Source organism: Balaenoptera musculus, chromosome 11 (genome assembly GCF_009873245.2).
Source record: "Balaenoptera musculus isolate JJ_BM4_2016_0621 chromosome 11, mBalMus1.pri.v3, whole genome shotgun sequence".
NCBI lineage: Eukaryota > Metazoa > Chordata > Mammalia > Artiodactyla > Balaenopteridae > Balaenoptera > Balaenoptera musculus.
The window spans coordinates 101,214,194-101,238,821 of NC_045795.1; the positions used below are offsets into that span (position 1 = coordinate 101,214,194).

At 53.8% G+C, this 24,628-nt stretch overlaps 1 protein-coding gene across 4 annotated transcripts in view; it reads right to left on the bottom strand.

The window, feature by feature from the left end:
* Positions 1-24,628, bottom strand: part of FBLN2 (fibulin 2) — a 75,881-nt gene that overhangs the window by 11,302 nt on the left and 39,951 nt on the right. For 2 of the 4 annotated variants that reach the window (XM_036869088.1, XM_036869087.1), the window contains 7 exons: positions 11,631-11,742; positions 10,111-10,240; positions 7,682-7,862; positions 6,594-6,803; positions 5,895-6,008; positions 5,275-5,376; positions 3,076-3,216 (listed from right to left, as the gene is read on the bottom strand). In XM_036869088.1, the coding sequence (XP_036724983.1) occupies positions 3,076-3,216; positions 5,275-5,376; positions 5,895-6,008; positions 6,594-6,803; positions 7,682-7,862; positions 10,111-10,240; positions 11,631-11,742 (990 nt within the window). The remainder of the gene's footprint in view (positions 1-3,075; positions 3,217-5,274; positions 5,377-5,894; positions 6,009-6,593; positions 6,804-7,681; positions 7,863-10,110; positions 10,241-11,630; positions 11,743-24,628) is intronic. The other 2 variants (XM_036869089.1, XM_036869090.1) reach the window with 1 other exon arrangement.

The following is a 24,628-nucleotide window of genomic DNA, read 5'->3' on the forward strand; positions in this document are numbered from 1 at the left end:
CTTGGGAGTGGTCACTGCTGAGGTCACCTGGGGGCTGAGTACTGACCCCTGGGATGCGCAGGTGGGGAGGGGAGAAGCCAGCAAAGGAGGGAAAGAAGTAGCATCAGGGAGGGCGGAGGAGACCCAGAGAGGTGGCCAAGTCAGACGTCCCTGCAGGTGGGCAGAGGACACCCCATGTCTCCGCCACGCTCCACCTGGCAGGGGAGGTACAGCAGTCGTTGCGGATTCGTTCATTCACTGGACGCACCTTAACGAGCACCTATTCTGTGCTAAGCCCAGGTGGCCTAGCGGTGTGTCACAGCCTCTGCCCCCAAGGAACTGCCAGTCGGCAGGCCTGGAGAGAGGACGGGTCGGGTGGAGACGCTGGGGAGGAAAGCTGCACGGTCCTGGGCTCAGGCCAGAGCACTGCCCGCTCTGGGTCCTGCGTTGTCAGAGCTGCTCTCAAGGACAGTAATGTCTGAGCTGCGCCTACCAGGATGACAAGGACCAGGTGGAGAGGAGGGGTGCAGGGCTGTGCGGTAAGAGACTGTCCCAGACTCACAGGTGAACCAACTGGTGTACAGGCCCGGCCAAGGCTGGTTGGGTGGGGATGAGGAGGAGGAAAAGGGAGAGTTCTGGCCCGTGGTTTCCAAGGAAGGGTTGGCTGGGCCAGATAGACACTTCTGATTTATAAGCTGGATTGATAGAGAGAGACACATTCTCAGGAGCCCAGAAACGTCATGGGCCAGGAGCCCCCCCCTAGCCTGGGAGGAATCATGGTGAGAGATGACAGCAGACACCACTGACTGTGTGGCTCACTTAGGGATCAGGCGGCTTACAGGAACTGCCCTCGATCCCCCAGAGATACTGCTTCGCAGATAAGGAACTAGGTCTCACAGAGGGGATGTGACTGAAGTCTCCCAGCCTGCACGGGACCACAGCAAGAACAGAACCCAGAGCGCCCAGCCCTTTCCCCACTGCTGCAGAGTGGACCCCAGAGACGGGGCTCCCATCGTCTCAAAGCCAAGCCCACCTGGAACACTGTTTCCAGGGCCCAAGATATTCCTCAAAGGACAGGGCACAAAAGGCCAACAGCAAAGCACAGGGGATTCCCCACAGAGGTCACCTGTCTGTTAGAAGTCCTGTGGACTTGGCACCGCCCAATACTGTCCCACTTCGGCTTACATACCTCCAGTGATGGGGAGCTCACTACCTCTGCAGGCTGCCTCAGTATAACACGTTTGTTGAATCACAATTACGGCATCAAACACTAGCAAGTTCTTTACATGGACTCATGTAACCGCCACAGTGACCCTCTGAGGTAGACATTAGTCCTCTCTTTTCACAGGGGAGGAAACTGAGGTTCAGAGAGATCAAATGACTGATCTCAGGTCCTACAACTAGAAAGCGGCACAGCCAGGATTTGAACCCAGGCAGTCTGGCTGCAGAGGCCACACTCTTAACCCGGGCACCCGTCTCCCATCTCACCAGCCAGGGTTAATAGAACATGCCTGGAGCTCACAAACACACCGCAGAAGACACGTCTGTGGATGAGCAAGTGATGGAAAGAACGAGTGCTCACAGATGAGATGAACACATAAGTGGAACACAAGGACGAAGAGGAGACTGGGGTCCGTGCCGGATGATAAGGAGGGAAAGGCTGAAAGAATGACCATAAACTTAGCTGAATGGAATGCACCTCTGCTCTTTCATCCCAGAACCCGTTTTCCAGCTGCCCGGTGACCCCTTTTAGGACAAGGTCTTCTCTCCAGGCCGCCAGGGAAGCCTGCACACCCGCGTCCTGGGAGGGTGCTCACAGGGTGGACCGCCTTTTCCCAGACACACAGACACGACCCAGACGGGAGGAGCTGCCCCGCCACTGACAAGCAGGCTCCAGAGGGCGCGTGTTGGGCCGGCGGCTGGAGGCCAGGGGCGCACATGTCTGCAGCGGCCACTCCGCTGCCTGGCGGCGGAGGGTGAGGAAGAGGACATGTCCAGGTTGGGCACGGTCCCCAAGCACAAGGATGACACACGGGGGTCTGGGCACGTGCGGTGCAGTTCCCACCTCCACATGTTTGTCGCAGCCGTTCCTTCCTCCCTCATGCCCCTCCCAACTCCCAAATCCCCATCGTCCTTGGAGACACATGCACACGCCACCTTCTCCAGGGAGTGTGTCCAGACGCTGCCAGCTGGAATGGGCTCTCCCTCGGCCTCTCCTTGTGTCCCTGCCACAGCACTTCCCAGTCTGCCCCGAGCCCCCACTACCCTGGGTCTATCTCTGTTCAGGTCCATGATGTTTCCTCCATGAAAACATCAGACCCCCAGCCATGGGAGAACAGCAAGTCCTTGCTGCCCACAGAGCAGGCCTGGAGCCCCAGCCCTGGCCCACAAGGGCACCGAGAGGCAGGAGGGTAGACGCATTACTGAGCACCAGCCCATCCACGCACAGGCCGGGACCTGGGTACCAGCCCTTGCCAGGCCTCCGAGCCCCGAGGTTAGAGGTGAGGAAACAGGCTCAGAGAGGCGAGCACTACTGCTCAGGGTCACACAGCAAATGGACGCCTCGCTGGGGTATTTGCCTCTGAAGGGGCTCTGGCCGCATCTAAGGACAATCTCAGCAGCTGAGGTCACAGGCACACTGTGCCCCGGGCTCTGGCTACGCCACACACATGTCACATAATCTCCAAACGGGGAGCAGTGCCCTCGGTGCCCCCTTTTCACAGATGATAAAACACAGGCTTGGGAGGAGGTTCAAGCCCCCAGAGATACTAGGGGGTCCTGCTTCGAACCCAGGCCTCCCTATCCTGCTGCCCACATGTCTCAATGACCTCATTTCAGTGACCAGCCAGGTCACACCTCAGATGAAGTTCTGACTCAGGCACGTCCCTGTGGAAAGCAGCTTCCCGGTGGCGTGGGTGGAGAAGCAGGACAGGAACCAGGACACGAGGGGCATGACACGGAGCATGGGGTGGGGGGCCGTGCTGAGAGCTCACATGCAAAGGGCAGGCCCTTTAGCATGTGGCTGCAGTGTGGCGGGCTTGGCGTGGAGCGGAGCGGGGAGCCATGACGGTGGCGGCAAGCGGGGCTCTGGCTTACCCACGCACTTCCTGTGTGCGTTGAGGATAAAGCCCTCGGCACAGACCACTGTGTGGTTGACACAGTAGAAGGATCCCAGGGTGTTCACACAGAACTGTCGCCAGCTACAATCGTGAGTGCCCAGCAGGCACTCGTCTTGGTCTAGTGACGGCCGCGGGAGGAAAAACAGAAGGGCCGTTAGAGAGGCGTGGCCTCCAGTGACATGGAGCCTCCAGTGACAGATGGGGAAACTGAGACCCAGACGGGCAGGGACCTGCCCAGGACTTCCCAGCCCATCAGTGGTCCCTCTGGGCTTTGGGCCCAAGTCTGAGTTTGTCCAGTTGAAACATGTCAGAGCAGGAGCCCTAGCAGAGACAGGTGGCAAAGTGAAGCTCAGAGAGGGTAGACAGCCTGTCCGGGGTCACACAGCGGGCGGGACCAGAGGCCGTCTCCCACCCATGCTCTGGAGACCCGCCACCTCCACGGGCAGCCACGGGAGCCACACAATGGCAGGAGTTGCAAACCTAAGTGCTTAGGGGGCCAGGCTGGAGACATAAACAGGAGAAGGGGCCAAGGGGGCTCTAGGGCACTGCGGAGCCTGTGCTCTGTCGAAAGGGAGACCAAGGCTGTGGGCTCCTTGTGGACAGATGTTACAAAGTTTCAAGAAAAACCTGAAATTTGGACATTTAAAAAAAATTCTTGAGCTGTCATTGTTGGTAACTTGTTTGATTATTTTAAACAGATGATAAAATATCATCTGTTTAAATATCACCTGCAGGACTCCCCTGCAGGGCAGGCTACACCCACAAAACGCCCTCTGCATTCTCTGGCCTGGAGCCCACAGCCTCTACCACTGGGGGCACTGCAGAGAGAAAGGGAGGCCTGGAGGGATAGGGACACGGGCCCATGGCCTGAAGGAGTCCCAACCCAGAAGAGATACAGTCCTCATGTCTTCAGGGTCCTGGGAGATGAGGAGCAAAGCCAGATCTGCCCCCACCATCTGAGAGAAAGGCCTGTCAGTCACCACCATGCTGTGTGCTCTGGGCAAGTGTCCTGTCCTCTCTGGGCATGAGGTTGGTTTTCATCCACACCAGAACAGTCCTGGGCAATCGGCTAGAGGTGGGTTTCGGCTTCTGACAGGGGTGTGGGTCTCTTCCCAGGCAGACTTAACCCTGTTACCCATGGACCCAAACCAGGTTCATGTCTCCTGAACTTGAACCTGAACTAAAGCATTTCCTAGACCATCCGCACGCTCTCTGCCTGCCCTGCCTCCACACACGAGGAGGTGCCCCAGGTGTCATTCACTGTGGGAACCACCCCAGCAGGTGTCATTCACTGTGGGAACCACCCCAGCAGGTGTCATTCACTGTGGGAACCACCCCAGCAGGTGTCGGATTCCCATTCACTGTGGGAACCACCCCAGCAGGTGTCGGATCCCCATTCACTGTGGGAACCACCCCAGCAGGTGTCGGATCCGATGCCCCCCGGTTCACAGGCGGAGGTCCCAGCCCGCAGAGACCCCCACCGGGACAAGACCCAGACTGAGCGGGTTCGTAAGTAAGGGAGGCCCGTGCTTTTAAACCCTCTTCGGCCCTTCTGTGAAGGCAGAGTCACCAACATCCACCGTCCCTCCTTGATTTCAGAACTGAGAATGTGCCCTCCAGCTGGGGCTGCCTCTCCCCAGCCTCGTTCCCCATGGAGGCCAGCCGGAGCGCTGTCCTGCCGCAGGACAATAGGGCAGGCACTGCCCTCTGTCGGCTCCACCCGTGGCTGGAACGGGGGCAAGGCGGTCACAAACCAAGTCAGGCCACTCAGATGGGGTGACCCTCGAGGACAGAGCTAGTCAGAGTGTGACCCAGGGAGTCTCGGGCCTCCCCCCCGCCCCAAGACCTACTAGGTCAGACCCCTGGGGCCATGTGGACTTCTCAGGATCCTGTGGTCCCAGGCCCCCAGGTGACCCTGTTGCACACTGAAGTTTGCGGAGCCCTGCTCCAGGGAGCGGCGGGGCCGCGGCCAGCCCGTGTGCCCACCTGGGCTACACACACACCTGGCACGTGATGTGGGCGGACGCGGCTGTTTCAGCTGCTCAATTTGCAGCTGGTCGTCATGGCAGCCACACTGGCTCCCCGCTCACCAGCACAGCGAGGTTTGGCCCTGGAACACCTCCCCCGCTCCGGGCCCACTCAGGTGTGCGGGGCCCACGGTGGGGGGGACACTCACCTTCACAGGACACGCCGTCCGCCATGATGGCATAGCCGGGGAAGCAGGAGCACATGGCGGTGTCCCCGACCACGCTGCACACCTGCTTGCAGGGCCCGTTGTCTGCGAGGAAACCGCACGGAAGTCAGAGACCACGCGGCTCCGGCCTACAGGCAGAGGGGTTGGGAGCCAGGGAACCCCGCTCCTGCCCCTTTCACAAGGTCACCCCTTCCACCCGCTCACACACCGGCTGGGGTCTGCGACCTCCCCCAACACACCCCTCCCTCAAGTAACAGGGAGGCGGGTGAGGAGGAGGCAGAAGGAAGACGGAGGGGAGGAGAGGAAGGGCGCAGAGAACGTCCCGCACGTGTCTGAACGCAGGCTCCGTGATGCCTGGGCGGGCAAGGATTGTACTCTCTCAGTTTTACAGAAAGCGAGACTGAAAGCGGCTCATGGGCCATCCTGGGGTCACACACGCCTGGCCCAGGCTGCGCCCCCCATTCTCACCTCTCGCAGCTCCTCACCCAACCTCCGACGGCGAGGCCAACCGACCCCTGACCCCGAGCAGCAGCATGCCCTGGGGGGGCCACCCCGCACACGCCCAGCCCCGAGGGCTCCCCGCCTGCCCACGGCCAGCTTACCTTTGCAGGTGTTGGGCTGCGGCACGGGCAGCGCGATGGTGTTGGGGGCCACCTGGGAGGATTCGGGCCTCAGCGCGGACTCCTCGGCGGCCTCCGGCTTGGGGCGGTCACCGTCTGTCACAGAGCAGACAGGAGGGGCGTCTCGTGTCTTCAGGCGGCCTCAGGCCCTAACAGGCGCCATGCGGGCTCTCGAGGTCAGGGGGCCGCTCATTTTACCCACCCCCATCCTCCCCACGGGAGAGGAAACTGAGGCTCAGGGAGGGACGCACCTCAGGCCAGATCCGTCTCACAGCTAATCGGGGCAGGGAGGGTGGGGGAAGACCAGTCTGTGGACTCCAGTGAATCCACCCCTGGAAGCTGGCAGGGAGAGAGTCCTCCCAGACCAGGTGCCGGAGCCTGACCACCGCGGGCCCGGTACTGGGACGTGGCTGGGTAGGCGGGAGCCTCCATGGCCCAGGTCCTGGCCCTGCACTTGAATCCAGGGTCGGCCGCTGGCGCAGCCCTGCAGATGGGGCCCCAGGAGGGAGCCCGTCTGCCTGGCCTCACAAACCCATCGCTGGGGACCCTCGGCGCCGGCAGGTTCCACAGTGTGGGGTGGCGGGAGGCGAAGTCCCCCACGGTCCCCACCTGAGGAACACCACGCTCTGCGGGCAAGATCAGCCCCGCCCCAGCTCCTGCCCCGACCGTCCGGGCCCTCACCTGGGCGGCAGGTACGGCCATCGTCCTGCAGCGAGAAGCCAGGAAAGCAGGCACAGTGGTAGGAGCCCACGGTGTTGATGCACAGGTGTTGGCACAGCTCCCCCGGGAGGAGCAGGCACTCATCCTGGTCGTCACCGGGCAGGCTGTTGGGCAGCTCAGTCTCCGTGCCCAGTGACAGGGCCTCCCGGCTCGTCAACTCCGCCTCTGAAACTGGGGCAGGGGTCCATGCTCATGATGAGACCCAGGCTGGTCCCAGCAAGTGGTTGGGACCACAGGCCCTCAGGAAATCAGATCAGGTCCTCACCAGAACCTTCTGTGTGCTCTGCTGAGACAGCACGATGAAGGACGGATGGGGTGGGTGGATGGGTGGATGGATGGATGGATGAAGGATGGATGATGGATGAATGGAGGGGTGGGTGGATGGATGGATGGATGGGTAAGTGGATGGGTGGGTAGATGGAAGGAAGAAGAGATGGATGGATGGATGGATGGATGGATGGATGGAGGGGTGGGTGGATGGATGGATGGATGGAGGGTGGACAGAGAGGTGGATAGAGGGGTGGGTGGACGGAGGGGTGGATAGAGGGGCGTGTGTGGGCAGGTGGATGGATGGACGGGATGGAGGGGTGGGTGGGTGGATGGAGGGGTGGGTGTGGGGGGTGGATGGAGGGGTGGACGGATGTGTGAATAGATGGATGACAGGATGGGGGAAGGAGTGGTGGAAAGATGGACCAGAGGATGGGAGTGGGATGGGTGGATGGGGAGGAAGAAGTATGGATGTGTAGGTGAACAAAGAAACAGGAGGGTTGGTGGGTGGAGAGTGGAGGGAGATGGGTGGTACTAGTTGGGCAGAGCGGATGATAAGTAGAAAACTGAATGAGATCACCATCTCGAAAGTAACAGGAGTCCATCATCGGAGGCCACAGAAGAACTCTGTCCAGAGCTGAACTTGTGCCTTGAACCACAGACGAAGGTGACCAAGGTCCCCACAGAAGTCCAGAGAACACCCAGCCTTGCCCTAGAAGCCCCAGCAGCTCTCCCCCATCGCCCAGCTGGCCCACATGCCTGGCCTGGGGAGCAGCACCCACCTCTCCGTGGTACAGCCTCAGGCTCCGGAGGCCGGCGGACCTCGGGCACGATGAGGGGGTCTTCGCCCTCACAGCAGGAGAGCATGACGTGGTTGCAGGGGTAGCCGAGGTTGGGGTTGGACTCACACGACTGGCCCTCGGCCCGCACGCGGAGCCCCAGGCCGCAGCAGTCACAGCATTGCTGGAGAGAGACGTGCCGTCACTGCCCAGCCCGGCCGCTCAGGGCCTTCCGCACGGCCTGTGAGCCTGTGGGACTCACTCTGGACCCCCAGGCTCTAGGGAGGGGCTGATAAACAGGAGCGAATTCACCCTCGTCTTCACATTGTGCCCGGGATGTGCTCTCCAGGGGCAAAGGTGTCATCTGTCCCCATTTCCCATGTCTGGCTCAGCTAGTGCAAGTTTTTTGCAATAATTCATAAATGGCCTCTTATGAAAAGAACTACAAGTTAACCCACAGCCACACCCACTAACTGCTCCCATATTTACCAGCAGACTGCAAATCTATTCAGGCTACCTAAAAGGCAGCACTTCCCTTAAAGTTAGAGATAAGGGACACTGCGTGAAGCTTTCAGGAGAGCTTTTAGCTGGGGCTGACTCAACTTGAAAGTACATCTTTTTTGCTCTCCCCCTTCCTCCTTTTTGGAATAGATGTGATGGCTGGAGCTCTAGCAGCGATTTTGGGTCATGAGGTGACCTTAAAGATGGAAACTACAAGCTAAAGATGATCGAGCAGAAGTATAGAAGCCTGGGTGCCTGAAGATATTACATAGATTCACCCCTGTCCCAGACTGCATGCCTCCAAAAATAAAGTCTTTGATTCGTTTAAACTACTGTGGTAGACTGATTACAGTAACAGCCCCAGTTGTTCACTCTTCACCGTGTTCTCTGTCTTTGCAGTCTGATAGTACAGTTCCTCCTGTCGAAAGAGAGGGTGCATTTCCCAACCTCTTGATTGTGCCTCATGACTTGTTTTGGCCAACAGGAGGAGACAGAAGTGACAGTGTGCCTCTTCTGAGCCCAGGCCTCAAAAGGCCTTGCACACATCTATCCCCCATGTTGGAACCCTGCTCAGCCACTACCTAAACAAGCCCAGGCTAGCCTGCTGGAGGTTGAGACCACATGGAACAGGAAAGTGTCATCCCAGCTACAGCCATCCTAGATCTAGTGCCAGCAGAACCATTAGCTGGTGGCAGCCAAGGTCAGCTGGGCATGGCCCAGGACAGCACAACTACCTTGACCCATGACCTGAGCTGGTCATCAGCCACTAGGTTTGGGGTGGTTTGTTACACAGCAGTAGGTCACTGATACTCCAGACTGCATCTCCCAATGATGAACATATCCACTTAGTGAAGACCAACCACATACTTGGTAAACAGTCTGTATTACCTCTGATCCTCACAACCACCCCAAAAGACATGAACTATTATCCCCATTTTATAGATGGAGGATTTTATAGATGGAGGAAAAAGGACTGGTCCAGGGTCAAACATATAAACACAAATGAAATTCTAAACTCGCCGGTCACCAAGGTCCTTTCGCTAATATCAGTTGTTTTTAGGAAAAATTGACCCCAATGAGACAAAATTCGATGTCAAAATCCTCTGCCAAATGGTGCCCTCCTCCAGAGGTCCCTCGACCGTCATCCAGGCTTGTGGTTTCTTCAACTCCGTCCCTTTCTCTCCCCCAAACACAATATCCTTCTGTGATACTTCCCGAAACTGTTCCAAGTTTGCCCTCATCCTCTGCAGCACAGACAGCCAGCTGTTAGCCCCCAAAGTCCATTTTCCCTCCTTCCAGATTTGCAGTGGGCACACGACCTCTCCAGAATAAGGACTACATTTCCCAGCCTTCCTTGCAGCCAGGCAGCCATCAGACTAAGTTCTAGCCAATGTGATGTAAGTGGACGTACTGTCTGTCCTCTAGAGAGGCGCTTTCTTACACCCACGTTCGCAGCAGCAATATTCACAGTAGCCAAGAGGAAGAATCAACCCACGTGCCCATCGACAGATGATGGATAAACAAAATGTGGTCTCTCCATACACAGAATATTACTCAGCCTTACAAAGGAAGGAAGTTCTGCCACATGCAACAACATGGATGAACCTTGGGGACATTACTTACACTCAGCTGAAATGCCAGTTACAAAAAGACCAAAGAAAAAGAAAGCCCCGTGAGGGAAGGGGTTTTTGTGTTATTCATTTCTGCATTCTTAATGCCTAAAACAGAGCCAGCACAGACTGGTGTTCAAACAATATTTCCCGAATCAATTGGTCCACATGGTAACTGGTGATGTTTTCTATGCAGATGCAGAGCTCCCCCACCCCCAGGCGTGAGCACCCTCCCCTCAGAGGAGCCCCACAGGGCGGCCCACCCCCTCGGCCCTCAAGGACCTTCAGGCTCAGGCCACAACCGCCCCAGGGCAGGCTTGCCTTGTACAGGGAGACGCCGCAGGTGTCGTTGTCCTCGTCCCCGCATGCCTCGCCCTCCTTGGCCCCCATGACGCCGGCCATGCAGCTCTTCTCCTTCAAGTAGGACACACAGCAGTGCTTCTGGGCCGTCCTGCAACAGAGGTGCGCCTCAGCCCCACCAAGCGCCCCGTCCTCCCAGGGACCCCGCCAGGAGGGAACGCAGGCCCCGTTTCACACAGGAGGCTGCAGCTCAGGGAAGCGAAGCCCCCGCCAAGGTCCACCGCGGGTGGGGCCCCTGCTGGCACCAGGGCATCGGCAAGGCCAGCACATCTTCACCAAGTGACATGGGGTTTGTTCTCAGCTTAACTAAGACGACTCAGGCCTGGGTCCCACTGGGCTCTGTGTCCCTGACCGATGAGGGAGGGGGTCAGTACTCCAAGCCCCCCGACAGGGCTGAGAAGGAAAGGGAGACCCAATCTCAGGAAGGGCTGGGCGGTCGTCCTGGGACCGCCAGGGTCCCTGGTCATGCCTCCAATAACTGTAGGGCTGCCCCGGGCAGAGACAGCTGATGGGCCAGCACACAAAACGGGGCTGAAAAGGTGGGCTTCAGTCCCACTTGAGGAAGGGGTTCAGCTTCACTTGAGGAAGGGCGTGTCCCAGCAAGGGCCAGCCGGTGATGGAACCGGCTGGCTATAAAGTAGTGAGTGTCCCATCACAAGAGGGATACAAGCACGCACTAGTTCAAGCCTCCTGAATGCGGCATGCTCTAACTCCTAGGCAGCCCAAACTGGTGGGATGACCAAAGGGAAAGGAAAGGGACAAGGCTAGAATTTAAATGTTTCTAACGGAGGCATTGTGGGCTGGACAAGAGGAAACGTGGAGTCTAATCCTGGCCAAGCTCCCAACGAGCTGTGTGGCTTTGGGTGAATCACATCACCTCTCTGAACCTTATCTTCCTTATCTGGAAAGAGGAGTAGGCTGGACAAGATGGCATCCCTGGAATAAAGAAGGGGTGAACGGCTGAGCAGGATGTCGCCCGGGCCTGGCACAGGGAGGGTGTGGGTATGACTGCTTCCTTTGCGGAGAACACTGTTGTCAGAAGAAGCCGCCAGCACAGACAGCAGAGCACGGGGAGAGGCCAGCCTTCCTGAGACCCCAGCGTTGCAAAGTGGGGAAAGAAAGAGGGCTGACGGCCCCGGCTCAAGGCTGAGGTGGGAAATTCGAGTGGGCTGAGCACCGCCCAGCAGCAACGCAGCACCTGGTAAGAGAAGCACCTGGCTGTCCCCAGGTGACAGCAGTCCCAACGTGTGCTCTTCTGACCGTGCTCACCAGGCCGGCGACAAGTCTGCACGGTTAGTTCACCGTGCACCTGGGGCCCGTCTCGGGCTCCCCACACCCGGAGAGAGCCCGGCCAGCCGGCCAGGCAGCCCCATCCAGCCACCTGCGGGCACCTGGACGCAGGTGGAGTGGTGCTCACCTGGCAGTGCGGGGCCCGGGGTGGGGAGGAGGACGCAGGGGCATGGAGCCGGCGCCCACCCTACCTGCACACATCGCTCTCAGCGCCGCTCTCGGGGATGTCCAGGCACTCGTCGTTGTCAATGGCCCACTGCTGCCCGGCCGCACAGCACGTCTCGATCAGGTCCTTCGTGGACACTGCGGGTGGTAACACGGGCAGAGTCACCAGCTGGAGGAGGTGCACGGCTCCCAGGTGTCTAGGCCCAGCGAGGGTAGTAGACGCTGCTAGCGCTGGGCCAGATCCCCACGCACTACTGGACCGGGAACTCACTGACCCGCTGCCTGCGCCCGTTGCCCCCCAGCAGCTCACAAGCACAGCCTTCTCCGCAGAGCTGCCTGGGAGGGCAAGTCCACCCAGGGGGAGAGGGCTGGGAGGAGGACGGCCAATCACTGAGTAGTGGGGCCTCAAGGGCCAAGCCCGTCTCAAAGGGGACAGCCCTGTGCGGCCACTCCCGCTCCAGTGCTCCCCGTGCGACCAGGAGCATTACCAGCTCCTTCCCTGCCCCCCTCCCTGGGCAGCTTCTCCAAATGAACCACGTGCACCAGAACCCCCAACTCAGGCTCTGCTTCCAAGGGACCAGAGAAGACACCAAGACAGGACAAGACCTAAGAAATAGCGACAGCATCGAGGAAAGCTCCTGGGGAAAATACCTGTGACCGGGGAGGGCAGGAGTCGGGGGTTGGGAGAATGTCTTAAAACTCAAAGGCACAGACCATAGGCTAAAAAATGGATGAATTTTCCTACCTCAAAATTAAAATTCTCTGTATAACAAAGAACTCTGTGGAGAAATATAATAGACTGCTGACAGGTTAAGAGATGTTTTTGGAATGTTCTAAAACTGACAAAGAATTGCTACTGAGAAATACAGTAACCTCCTGAAGATTAACATGAGAAAAACCAACCCCAAAGTAAAATACCTCTGAAACTGGAAAAATGAGAAAGAGTGACAGATGCCAGGCACAGGTGCGAACCCTCGTGCGCTGGGCTGTGGGAGTGGTGACTGGAGCAGCCAGTCTGGAGGCAGACCCAGCACCTCTTACACAATTAAACACGGGCATCGCCCAGGATCCAGTGGTCCTGCTCCCGGGTGTGTACTGCAGGGAAGTTGTTACCTGGACCCATGAGTAACCAGTACCAGGATGCTCACTTCAGTGTGATTTATGGAAGTGGGTTGGCGGGAGCCTGGATGTCCATCACTGGAGGAGTATGAATAGAACACGGGGACGTCCTCCACGGAGGACTCCACAGACGTCGGAAATGGCAGACGAGACGTACACACAACATCATGAAGCTGGACACATGTACACACAGCAACACAGAGCAGCAAAGGACAGAGCGCTGAGGGGAAACAGGAAAAAACCAAGTGAGATCCATTACATGAATTGAAAAGATTGCATGCAAAATTACAACACACATTTGCATGAACACATTAAAAAAAAAAAAAAAAGAAAGAAACCCACACAGATTGAAGAGAACGGTTGCCTAGGGTAGGTGGAGGGAGAAATGGCAATGGGGAAAGGGGATAAAAGGGAATAAATGTATCAATTAAAAAAAAGAGAGTCTTGCTAAGATGATAAGGAACCAGGAAATAAGGAATGCAATTAATGCAGCCATTTGCCTCCGACATTCAAAGATGAAGCCCATCTCAGACACCTACATACATGCTGAGGAGCACCAGGGTGTCACAGAATAACTCTGAACCCGGGTCCACATCTTAGTACTACCATGTATAGCCATTTTTCCTCCCTAGAGACTCAGTGTCCTGCTCTGTTATGAGGACCTACAGCTGCACAGCTGCTGAAGCCTACAAGGATCTCTAAATGTCCTTGAGCAGTTCACATAACCTGGCAGGGCTGAGGAAGAAATGCACCAAGAAATGTCAGCAGCCTGCAAGATTCTAGGAACAGAAAGAGCTCACTAAGAATCATCCTCTTCACTGGCTTAGTGGGCGTTTCAAGTCGCTGAACTCTTCTGAGTTTCAATTTTCCTTCTGAAAACCAGGGAAATAAGCTTCAGTATCAACCTGAGGGCTGTTCTGAGGCACCAGGAGGAAAAAAAAAATTCTTGATAACCAGTGTCTACCAGAAACAAGTAGCAACATCACACCCCAGTGGAGAAACATTAGACACACACCACACTGAAGTCAGAAATATGACAAAAGTACCTACTGACACTACAGTTTAACAGTGTCCTAGAGATGCTAGCAGATGCAATAAAGCAAGAAAAAAAGCAGCAGCAGGAGTATTAGAAGAGACGACAGTCATTATTTGCAGATATTACGAGTTCATCTTTCTAGAAAATCCAAAGGAATCAATATTAACACCGTACTTAAATGAATACTAATTTATTATTATCATATGGTGGCCAAAACCAAAATCACCATACACAAATTAGTGGCTGTCCTATACACCAGCAACAATTAAATAGAAAAGGTAAGACAAAAAAATCCCACTGAAAAAAGAAATAAACCTGGAAATCAGTCTATGTAAACACACTAAATCTACATGAAGAAAAAAAATTGTCTCATAGATATATAACAGTTTACTTTGTTAGAAATATATACCATGTGTCTAGATGGGAAGATTCAATACCGTAAAGATGTCAATTTTCCTTTATTTAACCTACAACTTAAGTGGAATCCCAGAGTCCCAAAATAATTTGTCATGAAATTTGTCAAGTTGATTCTAAAATTCATCCCAACTAGGAAATGTCTAAAAATACCTGAGAAAATTTCCAAAAAGAAAAGAAGAGAGCATATTTTAAAGTTTTAATAATTAAAAAGACAAGGAGATCAACAGAACAGAATAAAATTCAGAAACAGGATGATGTGCATATGGGAATTTAGTATATAATAAAAGTGGCATTCACACTCAGTGGGGAAAGGATTGACTATCTGATGTTGGGCTCTACCACACATCACACACAAAAATAAATTCCAAATCTATAAAGTCAATATTAGAAGAAAACCAAGGAATATAATTTTATGATAAAGAGAGACTTCTTCAGAAATAAAATCCACCAAAGAATGATGTTGTACTCTTGTCTCACACCACATACAAATATCAACTCAAAATGAATTACTGAAAGCACACAACTCCTAGAAGAAATCATAGGGGGGAAAGATCCTTAACATTGGTCTTCACAACAAATTTTTGGTAATGACACCAAAAACACAAGCAATGAAAGCAAAAATCAACAGGTGGGACTACATCAAACTTAAAAGCTTCTGTATGGCAAAAGAAACAATAAAATTAAACGACAATTTACGGAATGGGAGAAAATATTTTCAAACCATGTATCTGATAAGGGGGTTAACATACAAAATATATAAGGAACTCATAAAACTCAATAGCAAAAAAAAAAAAAAAAAAAAAAAATATATATATATATATATATATATATATATATATATATATATATATATATTAAAAAATGGGCAAAGGACCAAAAGAGACATTTTTCCAAAGACATAAATGGCCAATAGGTATGTGAAAAGGTGCTCAACATCACTAATCACCAGAAAAATGTAAATCAAAACCACAAAGAGATATCACCTCACACCTGTTAGAATGGCTACTATCAAAAAGACGAGAGATAGCAAGCGTTGGTGAAGATGTAGAAAAAAGGGAACCCTCGTGCACTGTTGATGGGAATGTAAATTGGTGCAGCCACTATAGAAAACATTATGGAGGCTCCTCAAAAAAATTAAAACTAGAACTATCATACGATCCAGCAATCCTATTTCTGGGTATTTATCTGAAGAAAATGAAAATACTAACTTAAAAAGATATCTGCATCCCCATGTTCATCAAATTATTCACAATAACCAATAGCCAAGACATGGAAACAACCTAAGTGTCCATCAATGGACGAATGGATAAGGAAAATGTGGTGTACACACACACACACAATGGAATATTATTCAGCCATAAAAAGGAAGGAAATCTTGCCCTTTGCAACAACATGCATGGACCTTGAGGTCATTATGCTAAGTGAAATAACTCAGACAGAGAAAGACAAATTCTGTAATATCACTTATATGTGAAATCTAAAAAAGCCAAACTCATAGAAACAGAGTAGAATGTTTGCCAAGAACTGGGGGAGAGCAGGTTGGAGGAATGGACAGATGTGAGTCAAAGGGCACACACTTCCAGTTACAACACGAGTAAGTTCCGGGATCTAATGCACCGCACAGTGCTTATAGCTAACAACTTGAGAGTTGCAATGAGAGTAGGTCTTAAATGTTGTCACCACAAACAAGAACAAGAGAAAATGGTAACTGTGTGGGGTGACAGGTGTGTGAACTAACTTTATTGTAATAATCATTTCACTACACATGTGTATATCAAAGCATCACATTGTACACCTTAAACTTACACAATACTATAGGTCAATTACATCTCAATAAAGCTGGGGGAAAAAAAGAAATAAAATCCACAAGCAAAAAGGAAAACCTTAATACAATCGACTGCAGAAAAGTCTAAAATACCTGTATGGCAAAAGACAGCTCCAGTCTGATCACATCACTCACTTTCCAGTCTCCACACTGCATTTATCACTACGTGAAACCCTCGTGTTTATTTATGAGCTTACTTTTTCATTTGTCTGTTTCTTCCCCTACAATGTCAGAGTTGTGACTTGAGTCTCTGTGGCCCCTGAGAGTGACGCCACCATGCCACGCTTAATCCTCTCTCATCACACTCCGTGCACGTGGGGGTCTCACCTTGTTTGAATACCTCTGGTGGTGGGGATCTCGCTCCACCCAGGCAGCTTGTCCCTTTCTGCATAGCTCAGCTCAGAACGTCCTTTCTTTTACCGGACTGGACTTTTTCTCCCTAAGCCTTCTCCAAGATTGTCTTACAGAGATTAGGAGATTCCAACAGACCCCTGGGTCTCAGCCAGATGACGCGAGATGGGTGCCCTATCAGGGGAACAGTAACGGCTGGAATGCACTGGTGCTCGCCACGAGCCAGGCGTGAGTCCAGGCACTTTCATCCCCACAGGTATTATGGTGAGTACCGTTGCTAGGCTCACTCTAGATCAGGCGGGGAGTTAGAAGTCCCAAGCCTTAATTTCTCCTCTCCGGCCTCAGCTTCCTGTCTGTGCATGGGCAGCTTGATGCAGCCGATCCTGGAAGCCCTCTCTGCGAATCTAAGCACCAGCCTGAGGAGGCTCTACTTCCCTGTGAACTGAATGGGGCTCCCTTCCTGCCCCTCCCGAGCAGATGCAGGTTTCAGCCTGCACTTGGCGGCCTGCCCTCCATTCTCTCCTGGCCTTTCCCATCCTGGCTTCCCCTCTTTCCAGACAAAGGAACTCAGGGGCGTGACCCCTTATGCTGGGGAGGGCCACCCACTTGGAGCGGGAGGGGGAATCAGCACAGGGGCCAAGCGCGGCGCTGCCCGGTACCGTCCAAGGCGTGGGAGAGGGGCCCGGGTGAAGCCCACAAGGTGTGTACCCCTGCTGCTCGTCCAGAGGCCCACCCCCAGGCCCCCTCCCTGACCACCCACTCCGAGGCCCCAGCCTCTGTCTCTCTCTAACCCCTCAGAGTTTGAGCCCCAGGGCCTCTTCTCCTCCCCGTCCACGCCCCAGCCTGGCTGACCGCACCTGGGTGCCCTCCTTCATGTCCATCTCCTGCAAACACACAGCTGGCTAAGCGACCACCACCGGGCATCCCCGGCAATCCCACGGCCAGAATCTGTTCAGCAGCCGATTTTCCCCGGACCATCTCTCCCCTGGTCTTCCCTGTGCCAACCTCAGGACCCTCCTGGGCCCGTTCTCCTTCCTCCTCATCTCCCTCCTCCCATCCGTCACCCGCAGGGCCACCTCCAAAGTCACCCCCGTCACCACCTCGCCCCTCACTCTGCCACCATCTCGTGGGCCCGAGAGGTACCCTGCTCCCCTGTGTCCTCCTCTGGTCCATCTTCCGGATGGCGTCAGAATGACCATTCACAAGTATGAATCAGACTGTGTCTCTCCACGGCCTACAGCCCCCCCGAGTTCCCCCTTTCTTTACCAAGACCTACCTGGTATGGCCCTGCGACCTCCCCACCGCGTCTCCTTTCTCACTCACTCTCTCCACTTGAACCCCTCAGGCTCTTCCTGCCCCAGGGCCTTTGCACGCACTGTACTTTCTGCCTGGAATCCTCTGCCCTTTCCCTGAGCCCTGCCCCACCCCCACTCTCTACAGGGCTGTCCTTGTTTGGGGCTCTCATCTCCTCAGGCAGGATCTCCCTGACTTTTGAATCTAAACTAACCTGCACCCCAACCCTCATTGCAGCACCCTACTTAGTTTTGCTCATAACGCCCTGGCCTTCGCCAGCTCAGAGTCATCTCGGGGAGCCCTGTGGTCCACGGACCCCACTGGAAGGCCACTGCCCTGCAGGATAAAGCACCCCTGCCTGGAGCGACGATCGGGGCCCTCACAGCACAGCCCAGACTCACGTCTCAGCTCTTATTTCACCAGCTAGCAGGCTTCTCTGTGCCACCGTATCTTTGCACATGCCGCGCCAAGCTGGGAATGCCCTTCCTCTACCCTGCCCAACTACCCAGCCTTAACAAGCCAATCTGCACACCACTCCCTGCCTCTCCATCCTCTGTGGTCCCACCAGCATCCACCTCCGTCCCGGGCAGAACAAACAGCCCCTCCTCCAGCCTCATTCACAGCAGCACTTGGTACATACACAACGTCACTGCCAGGGACATGCCAGCCTCAGACACCAGAGGGAGAGGGTCTCGGGGGCCAAGAACGGGTCGCAGTCATTTCAGGGTCCCCAGTGTCCGGCACAGACCTGGTACTTGATAAAACCTGGGGCTGGGTGGAGCACCCCAGGCCCGTGGTGTATACCATCCCATGCAAAGCTCACACTGACAACGTGAAATCGGACAATTACGTTGATCTCCCAGATGTATAAATACACAGCCCAATGGCACAGACTTAGGAAAAGGAGGGAGAAGACCTTTACACTCACACACATCACCTCCACATAGCAGTTTCTACTGAGCCTCAGAGGTGAGCCTGGGCGTGTCTGACCCATCACCGCGAGCACAGGCGTTCAGCCAGGGCACCCCTCCCTGCCTGCGGGGCGTAGCCAAGTCACTCATCCTCAAGCCTCGGTGTCCTTGCCGGTGAAATGGGCAAACCACCCCTCCCGCCCGCATTTCACAAAGCGGGGAGGGGAGAAGCCAGTGTCTGGCAAAGAACAGGAGCTCAGTAGGCAGTACCTCCCCGCCCCCGGCACACAGAAGGTGTTTGGTGACTACTCTTCAGTTAATTAATTAATTACAGAGGAACAGGCTGATAGAAGGATGGACAGGACAGTAATCCCTCCAGGAGAAGAGGCAGGAGGGGCGTCCAGCGATCCCTCCCTGCTCTGCTCTGGGTTTTCATGGACTCCCCCATTTCTGTCCACTTTGCCTGCGCTCGGCCAGAGGGAGCATGGCCTTCCTTGCCTGCCGGTTAGGCACGAGCACTGTGGCCAGAGAGGTGAAGGCCACCTCCCACTGTGACAGCTGCACGCTGGCTGGCAGGCTCTCACCAGCCTCGTGGGTGACCCGGGCCGGGATCAGCCTGGCTCCCAGATGCGTCCCCACGGGCTGCCCCTCAGAGTCAGGACACCAGGCCCTGCCAGCCAGAGAGCACGACCTTGACTCTGGCAGGAGTCCCGCCTCTGACACCCCTAGGAGTGGAGGGAGGATAAATCCACTTTGGAAAATGATCTACCATCATCCAGGAAAGCGGAGACACGCAAACGCAATGACGTGGTGATTTCACCCCCAGGCCCACGCCCAGGAGAAACGGGCGCCCGTGGTCTCCACCTGGGGACCCACAAACAGTAGCTCCAAACTGGAAACAACCCAAGCGCCCAAGGACAGGAGAAGGTGGATACTAGGGCATGACCACGCCGTGCAAGTGGGCGCCCGGTGACCACACGGTGAACCACGGGGACACGGCCTCAGGGGAGAAGCAGTCACAAAAGGACACTGCGCACTGCCTTTCATGTGAAGTTCAAACCCAGAGGAAAGCAAAGCACCTGTTGAGGTGGTAAAACTGTAAAGAAAAGGAAGGAACTCGTGCTCACAGAAGCCAGGACAGTGGTAACCAGGGAGGAGGTCACGGCAGCCATGGCTTCTGTCCCCACGGCTGGTGCCTTGGTGGGTGCCCTTCTTTAACTGTTGAGACAGTCCCTTACGCTCTTCTACTCACAAATACTCCATGACAAAAATATTACTGGAAAACGTAGTATGATTAGAAAATTCTAAGACTAAAGAGGCAAAGAGTCTTTTAAAAATGTGACCCAAAAAGTGATACAAGCCAGACACAAAAGGACAACTCTTATATGATTCTACTTATATAAGGGCCCTAGAATAGGCCAATTCACAGAGACAGAAAGCAAAATAGAGGTTACCAGGGACAGGGAGAGGGGGATGGGGAGTTAGCGTTTAAAGGGGACAGAGCTTCAGTTTGGGAAGATGAGAAAGTTCTGGAGATGATGGTGGTGATGGCTGCACAACAGTGTGAATGTTCTTAACGCCACGGATTAGTACACTTAAAAATAGTTAAGGGGCTTCCCTGGTGGCACAGTGGTTGAGAATCCGCCTGCCAATGCAGGGGACACGGGTTCGAGCCCTGGTCTGGGAAGATCCCACATGCCGCAGGGCAACTGGGCCCGTGAGCCACAACTACTGAGCCTGCGCGTCTGGAGCCTGTGCTCCGCAACAAGAGAGGCCACGATAGTGAGAGGCCCGCGCACCGCGATGAAGAGTGGCCCCCGCTTGCCGCAACTGGAGAAAGCCCTCGCACAGAAACGAAGACCCAACACAGCCAACAATAAATAAATAAAAAATAAATTAAAAAAAAAAAAAAGCATTGCCTTGCTTAAAAAAAAAAAAAAAAAAAGTTAAAATGGCCAAATCTATGTTATGTGTATTTTACCACAATAAAGAGAACATAATGCATTGCAGTGTAAAAACAAAAAAGTGACCCAGCACTTCCCCTTCTAGAAATCTAACGGCTGACAGACGTGCCGCGGGCACAGACATGCAAGTCACGGATCCTGGCTGCGTCCGAATTTGTGACAGCAAAGATCCAGAAACAACCAACCCCCATCGACAGGGCAGTGATTAAATGATGGGTGTTATATCCGCCCAATCTCATGCAAGTGTTAAAAAGAACGCGTTAGATCTTCACTCACTTCTGTGGAACAGTTTCCAAATATATCACAAAGAATGAAGAAGACAGGCTCAATGCTGAACAGTATGTATAACAAGTCACTGTTGATCTTTTTTAAAGTAACATGTGGACATATGTGAAGGATTTCTGGAAGGAGGTCCCAGAAACGGGTAGCAGCGGGTGTCTCAGGGAGGGACCGGGCCCTGGGGAGGGAGGGAGCAAGCTGACATCCACTGTTTACCTCTTTTGTATCTTTTATGTGTTTTCCTTATCGTGGGCAGGTACTACCTATTCAAGAAACATGCTGTTATAAAAAGATCCTGAGATTCCAGGGAATCTAACCTCCTTTGATCACAGGCAGTGGGTGCCCAGAACAATCCGACCTGGAGGTCATGACCCCTCTAGACAGTCCCCTCTCCCGGACATCAGAGCCCGAAAGAATGGTGGCTTCGGAAATGCTGCAAAAAATGCTACACCTGCGGGGTGATGAGCGGCCACCTCCACCAGCACCCTGTTTGGACAGGATGTTTGCGGGGCCTGAGCAAACAGCCCAGGGAGTGCTGCAGCTCTGATGTTCTGTATTCTTGAGGGGGGGGGCAGGGTTGTCCCCCGCAGACGCTGGTGGTGCCGGGAGTCCTTTTACAATGACTAGAAGATGGACAAACAAGAAGGATCCTGAGCGCTGCCTTCCTGCCCCAGGATCCCGGACACGACGGCCGAGAACCAACAGGAGCTGCTGGGCTGAGCCCACCTGCTGGGCCCACCCAACCTAGCCCCTCAGAGATGCCTTCATCCATCACCCGGGGCAGGACAGCCCCCAGCACCGCCCCCCCCCGCCCTTTGCAGTGCCTCCCCCAGCCTAGCTCCCTCCCCCCGCCCAAGTCAGCACCCCGCCCACCTGCTCACCACCCCAGCCCGGCCTGGGAGGCCCTGGGCCACCCTGGCTGCTTAGCTGGATCTCTGGCCTGGCCGAGCCGCCTGGCGGGCCCCAACCTGCAGCCACGGCACCTTCCCTCCAGCTCTAGGAAGAGGGTCCTATGCCCACCACGGTTTTACAGGTGAGCAGGCAGCAGCCCAGATCACACGCCCCAGCCGGGGGCAGCCACACGACCAGGTATCAGGAATGACTGGAGGACTCCAACAAATCGAGGCGGTGTGCAAAGGCGGCTTGACAACAGAACAGAGCAGAGCGGCCAGAAGAGACCTACTCGTCTGCACCTGGTTCCTAAGGTAACAGTGCAGTGGGGGAAGACGGTCTTTACCCCACCCAGCAAGGGGGCAACTGAACATCCACCTGAAAAAAGAATGGGTTCTGACTCCTACTCACACCGTCCAGAGAAACAAATCTCAATGCGATCTAATGTGAAAGGTGAAACAAGTTAAAATATGTAGACTGTAACACAGGAAAATATCTTCATGACTCTGGGGTAGACAAAGGTTTCTTGAAAAGGACACAAAACACAATAACAGAAAAGTAAAGATCAGTAAATTGTATTTCCTTAAACCTAGGAATCTGTGTTCCTCAGAAGACAGCACGTGCAAGGTGCTCATCAGAAAATGTCCTCACGAGAGCGGAAAGAAACGTCAGAGAGCAAGATAAGGAACTTGTGATCCAACAAAAGACGCATCACCAGAATCTATCAAGAGCTCCTAGAAATCGGCAAGACAAAGAAACCTAATTTAGAAATGGGCAAAGAACAACAGGATTCCAACAGTAACACGAGAGTGTGTTCAACGTAATAAGTTATGAGGGAATGCAAATTAAAACCACAGTGAGATCCCACTACACAGCCATCAGGTTGGCGACAATGAAAAAGACAGACCACATCCAGTGTCGGCAAAGACTTTCACTCGTGGCTGGGGGGGACGGAAATTGGTGATGCTTCGGAAAACTGTTTGGCAATGTCAGCTAAAGCTGCCAAACCCTCCGATACAGCAATTCCACTTCTGGGTAAATACCCGACAGAAATTCACACAGAATGTCCACAGCCACTGTATTCATCACAGCCCCACACTGAAAACAGCCCAAACCTCCATCCACACTAGGACAGATCAATAAACTATGATTTATTCCTACGATGGAAAAATAAAGAGCAACTTCTTTAAGTGAATTACTGTTACATGCAAGAGACTGGATGAGTCTCAAACACAGGATCTTGAGCTAAAGAAGTTAAACACAAGCAAAATCATACCATATGGTTCCCACTACACAAAATGAATTCAAGAATAGGCAGGAGTCACTGATGGTGATAAAAGTCAGCCTCGTGGTTTCCGTGAGGGGTGGGGGACAGTGGGGGGAGGGAGAGTAGAATTGGCTGAGAAGGCACACCAGGAAAATTCTGGAGTGCTTGAGATGTTTTATATCTTGACTTGAGTGGAGCTGCCTGGAACCCACTGAGCTATTTTATGAAGATGCGTGTGCTTTACATACATAATACTTTATAAAACTACATAATCAGATATAAAAAAAAATTTTAAGGGAGGACTGTTATATTAATCTAGATTAAAAGATATTCAAGAGTATCTACAGTATACTTTAATAAATACTTTCAGAAAGAAGGAAATTCAAGAGATAAAACAACCAAATATGAACCAAAAAAGATCTCCCCACCCCTGATAAAATATTACTTTACTAAACGGGCTATACGTTACACTTTGGGGGCAAGTGGAGAACACAAATATGGCACAAGGGAACTGGTAACTGTGGCAGGTGTAGAATCAGTGTGTAGTACTACAGGAGATGTCTTTATTTCTCCGTTGCAACACACTGTGTCAAGGCTGAAATGTTTCCATCACGCGCACATGCGCACATGCCCGCGCACACACTGTATCTCAAACCAGAGAGAAAGAAGAGCAAGCACTGGACCGTTATGGGGCTGAGACTTCTTCCCTGAGCCCCTTGCCCTTAGAGGGTCTGTCCCAGCTGCCAGGTGGCGGCTGGGGTCCCAGGTGGGACTCCGGGATGCTGGTGCACTGCGGCTGGTGAAGCCACAGTTACGAGGGGACTCGACGGCGGGCTTTGCTCATGTGGAGGGGCCCTGAGGCCCCACGGTGCTTGGCTTCAGGCTGGTCCCCAGGAAGCTCTGGGAGGTGGGGGGGTGAGGGTTGGATGGCCCATGCACAGGCCCTACCCTCCCTCCATGGCCTCCCAGGGAGCGGGGGATGTGCGTCTGTCATGGGCATTTTAATGGGCTATGTCTATTGGTACTTTCACAATCAATGAGAAAAGCCGCTTGTACAAAAACAGGCTGCCCTGATCGGGTGCAGTGCAAAGACTTGTGACAAGCTCAGCTCTGTTCAAGAGGACTATGCGGCCCTGGCATCTGGGTTAGAGGATGCTGCCCCAGAAAGAGTCACCGGCCACATGGAACCTGCAGGCAAATGCTGAAAAACTGAATGGGACCAGCCTCATTTTCTGAGAAGATAACTTTCCCAGCACAAGGACAGAACAAAGAGATCCAAACACTTGGACACGGGAGTGGACAGCTCACGTCCTAAGAATGAACGAGTCACCGGGAGATCAGTCTAGAATCACACCACTGCAAGCATCCTTCTAGCACAGAGCGTGTGACCGAGGCTGGATGCCCATCAGGCTGGCCTTCACCTAAAAGGAGAGCTGTCCCTCCCTCCGCCAGGCTCGCCTCCGCCGCCAGCCGTGTCCACCCCCTGCTGTGCTCCCGGAGGCCTCCACGGACCCCCAGCCCCACCCAGCACAGCCTTCCAATGTAACTCACACTTCACACAAATCAAACGTGTGGACTTCCAGAACTTCGCCAAGACACTTGGGACGCATTCTGTTCCTCCTCAGAAAGAACTGCGAATTTTCTCTCTTTCATTATTCGTTGAAGAAACCG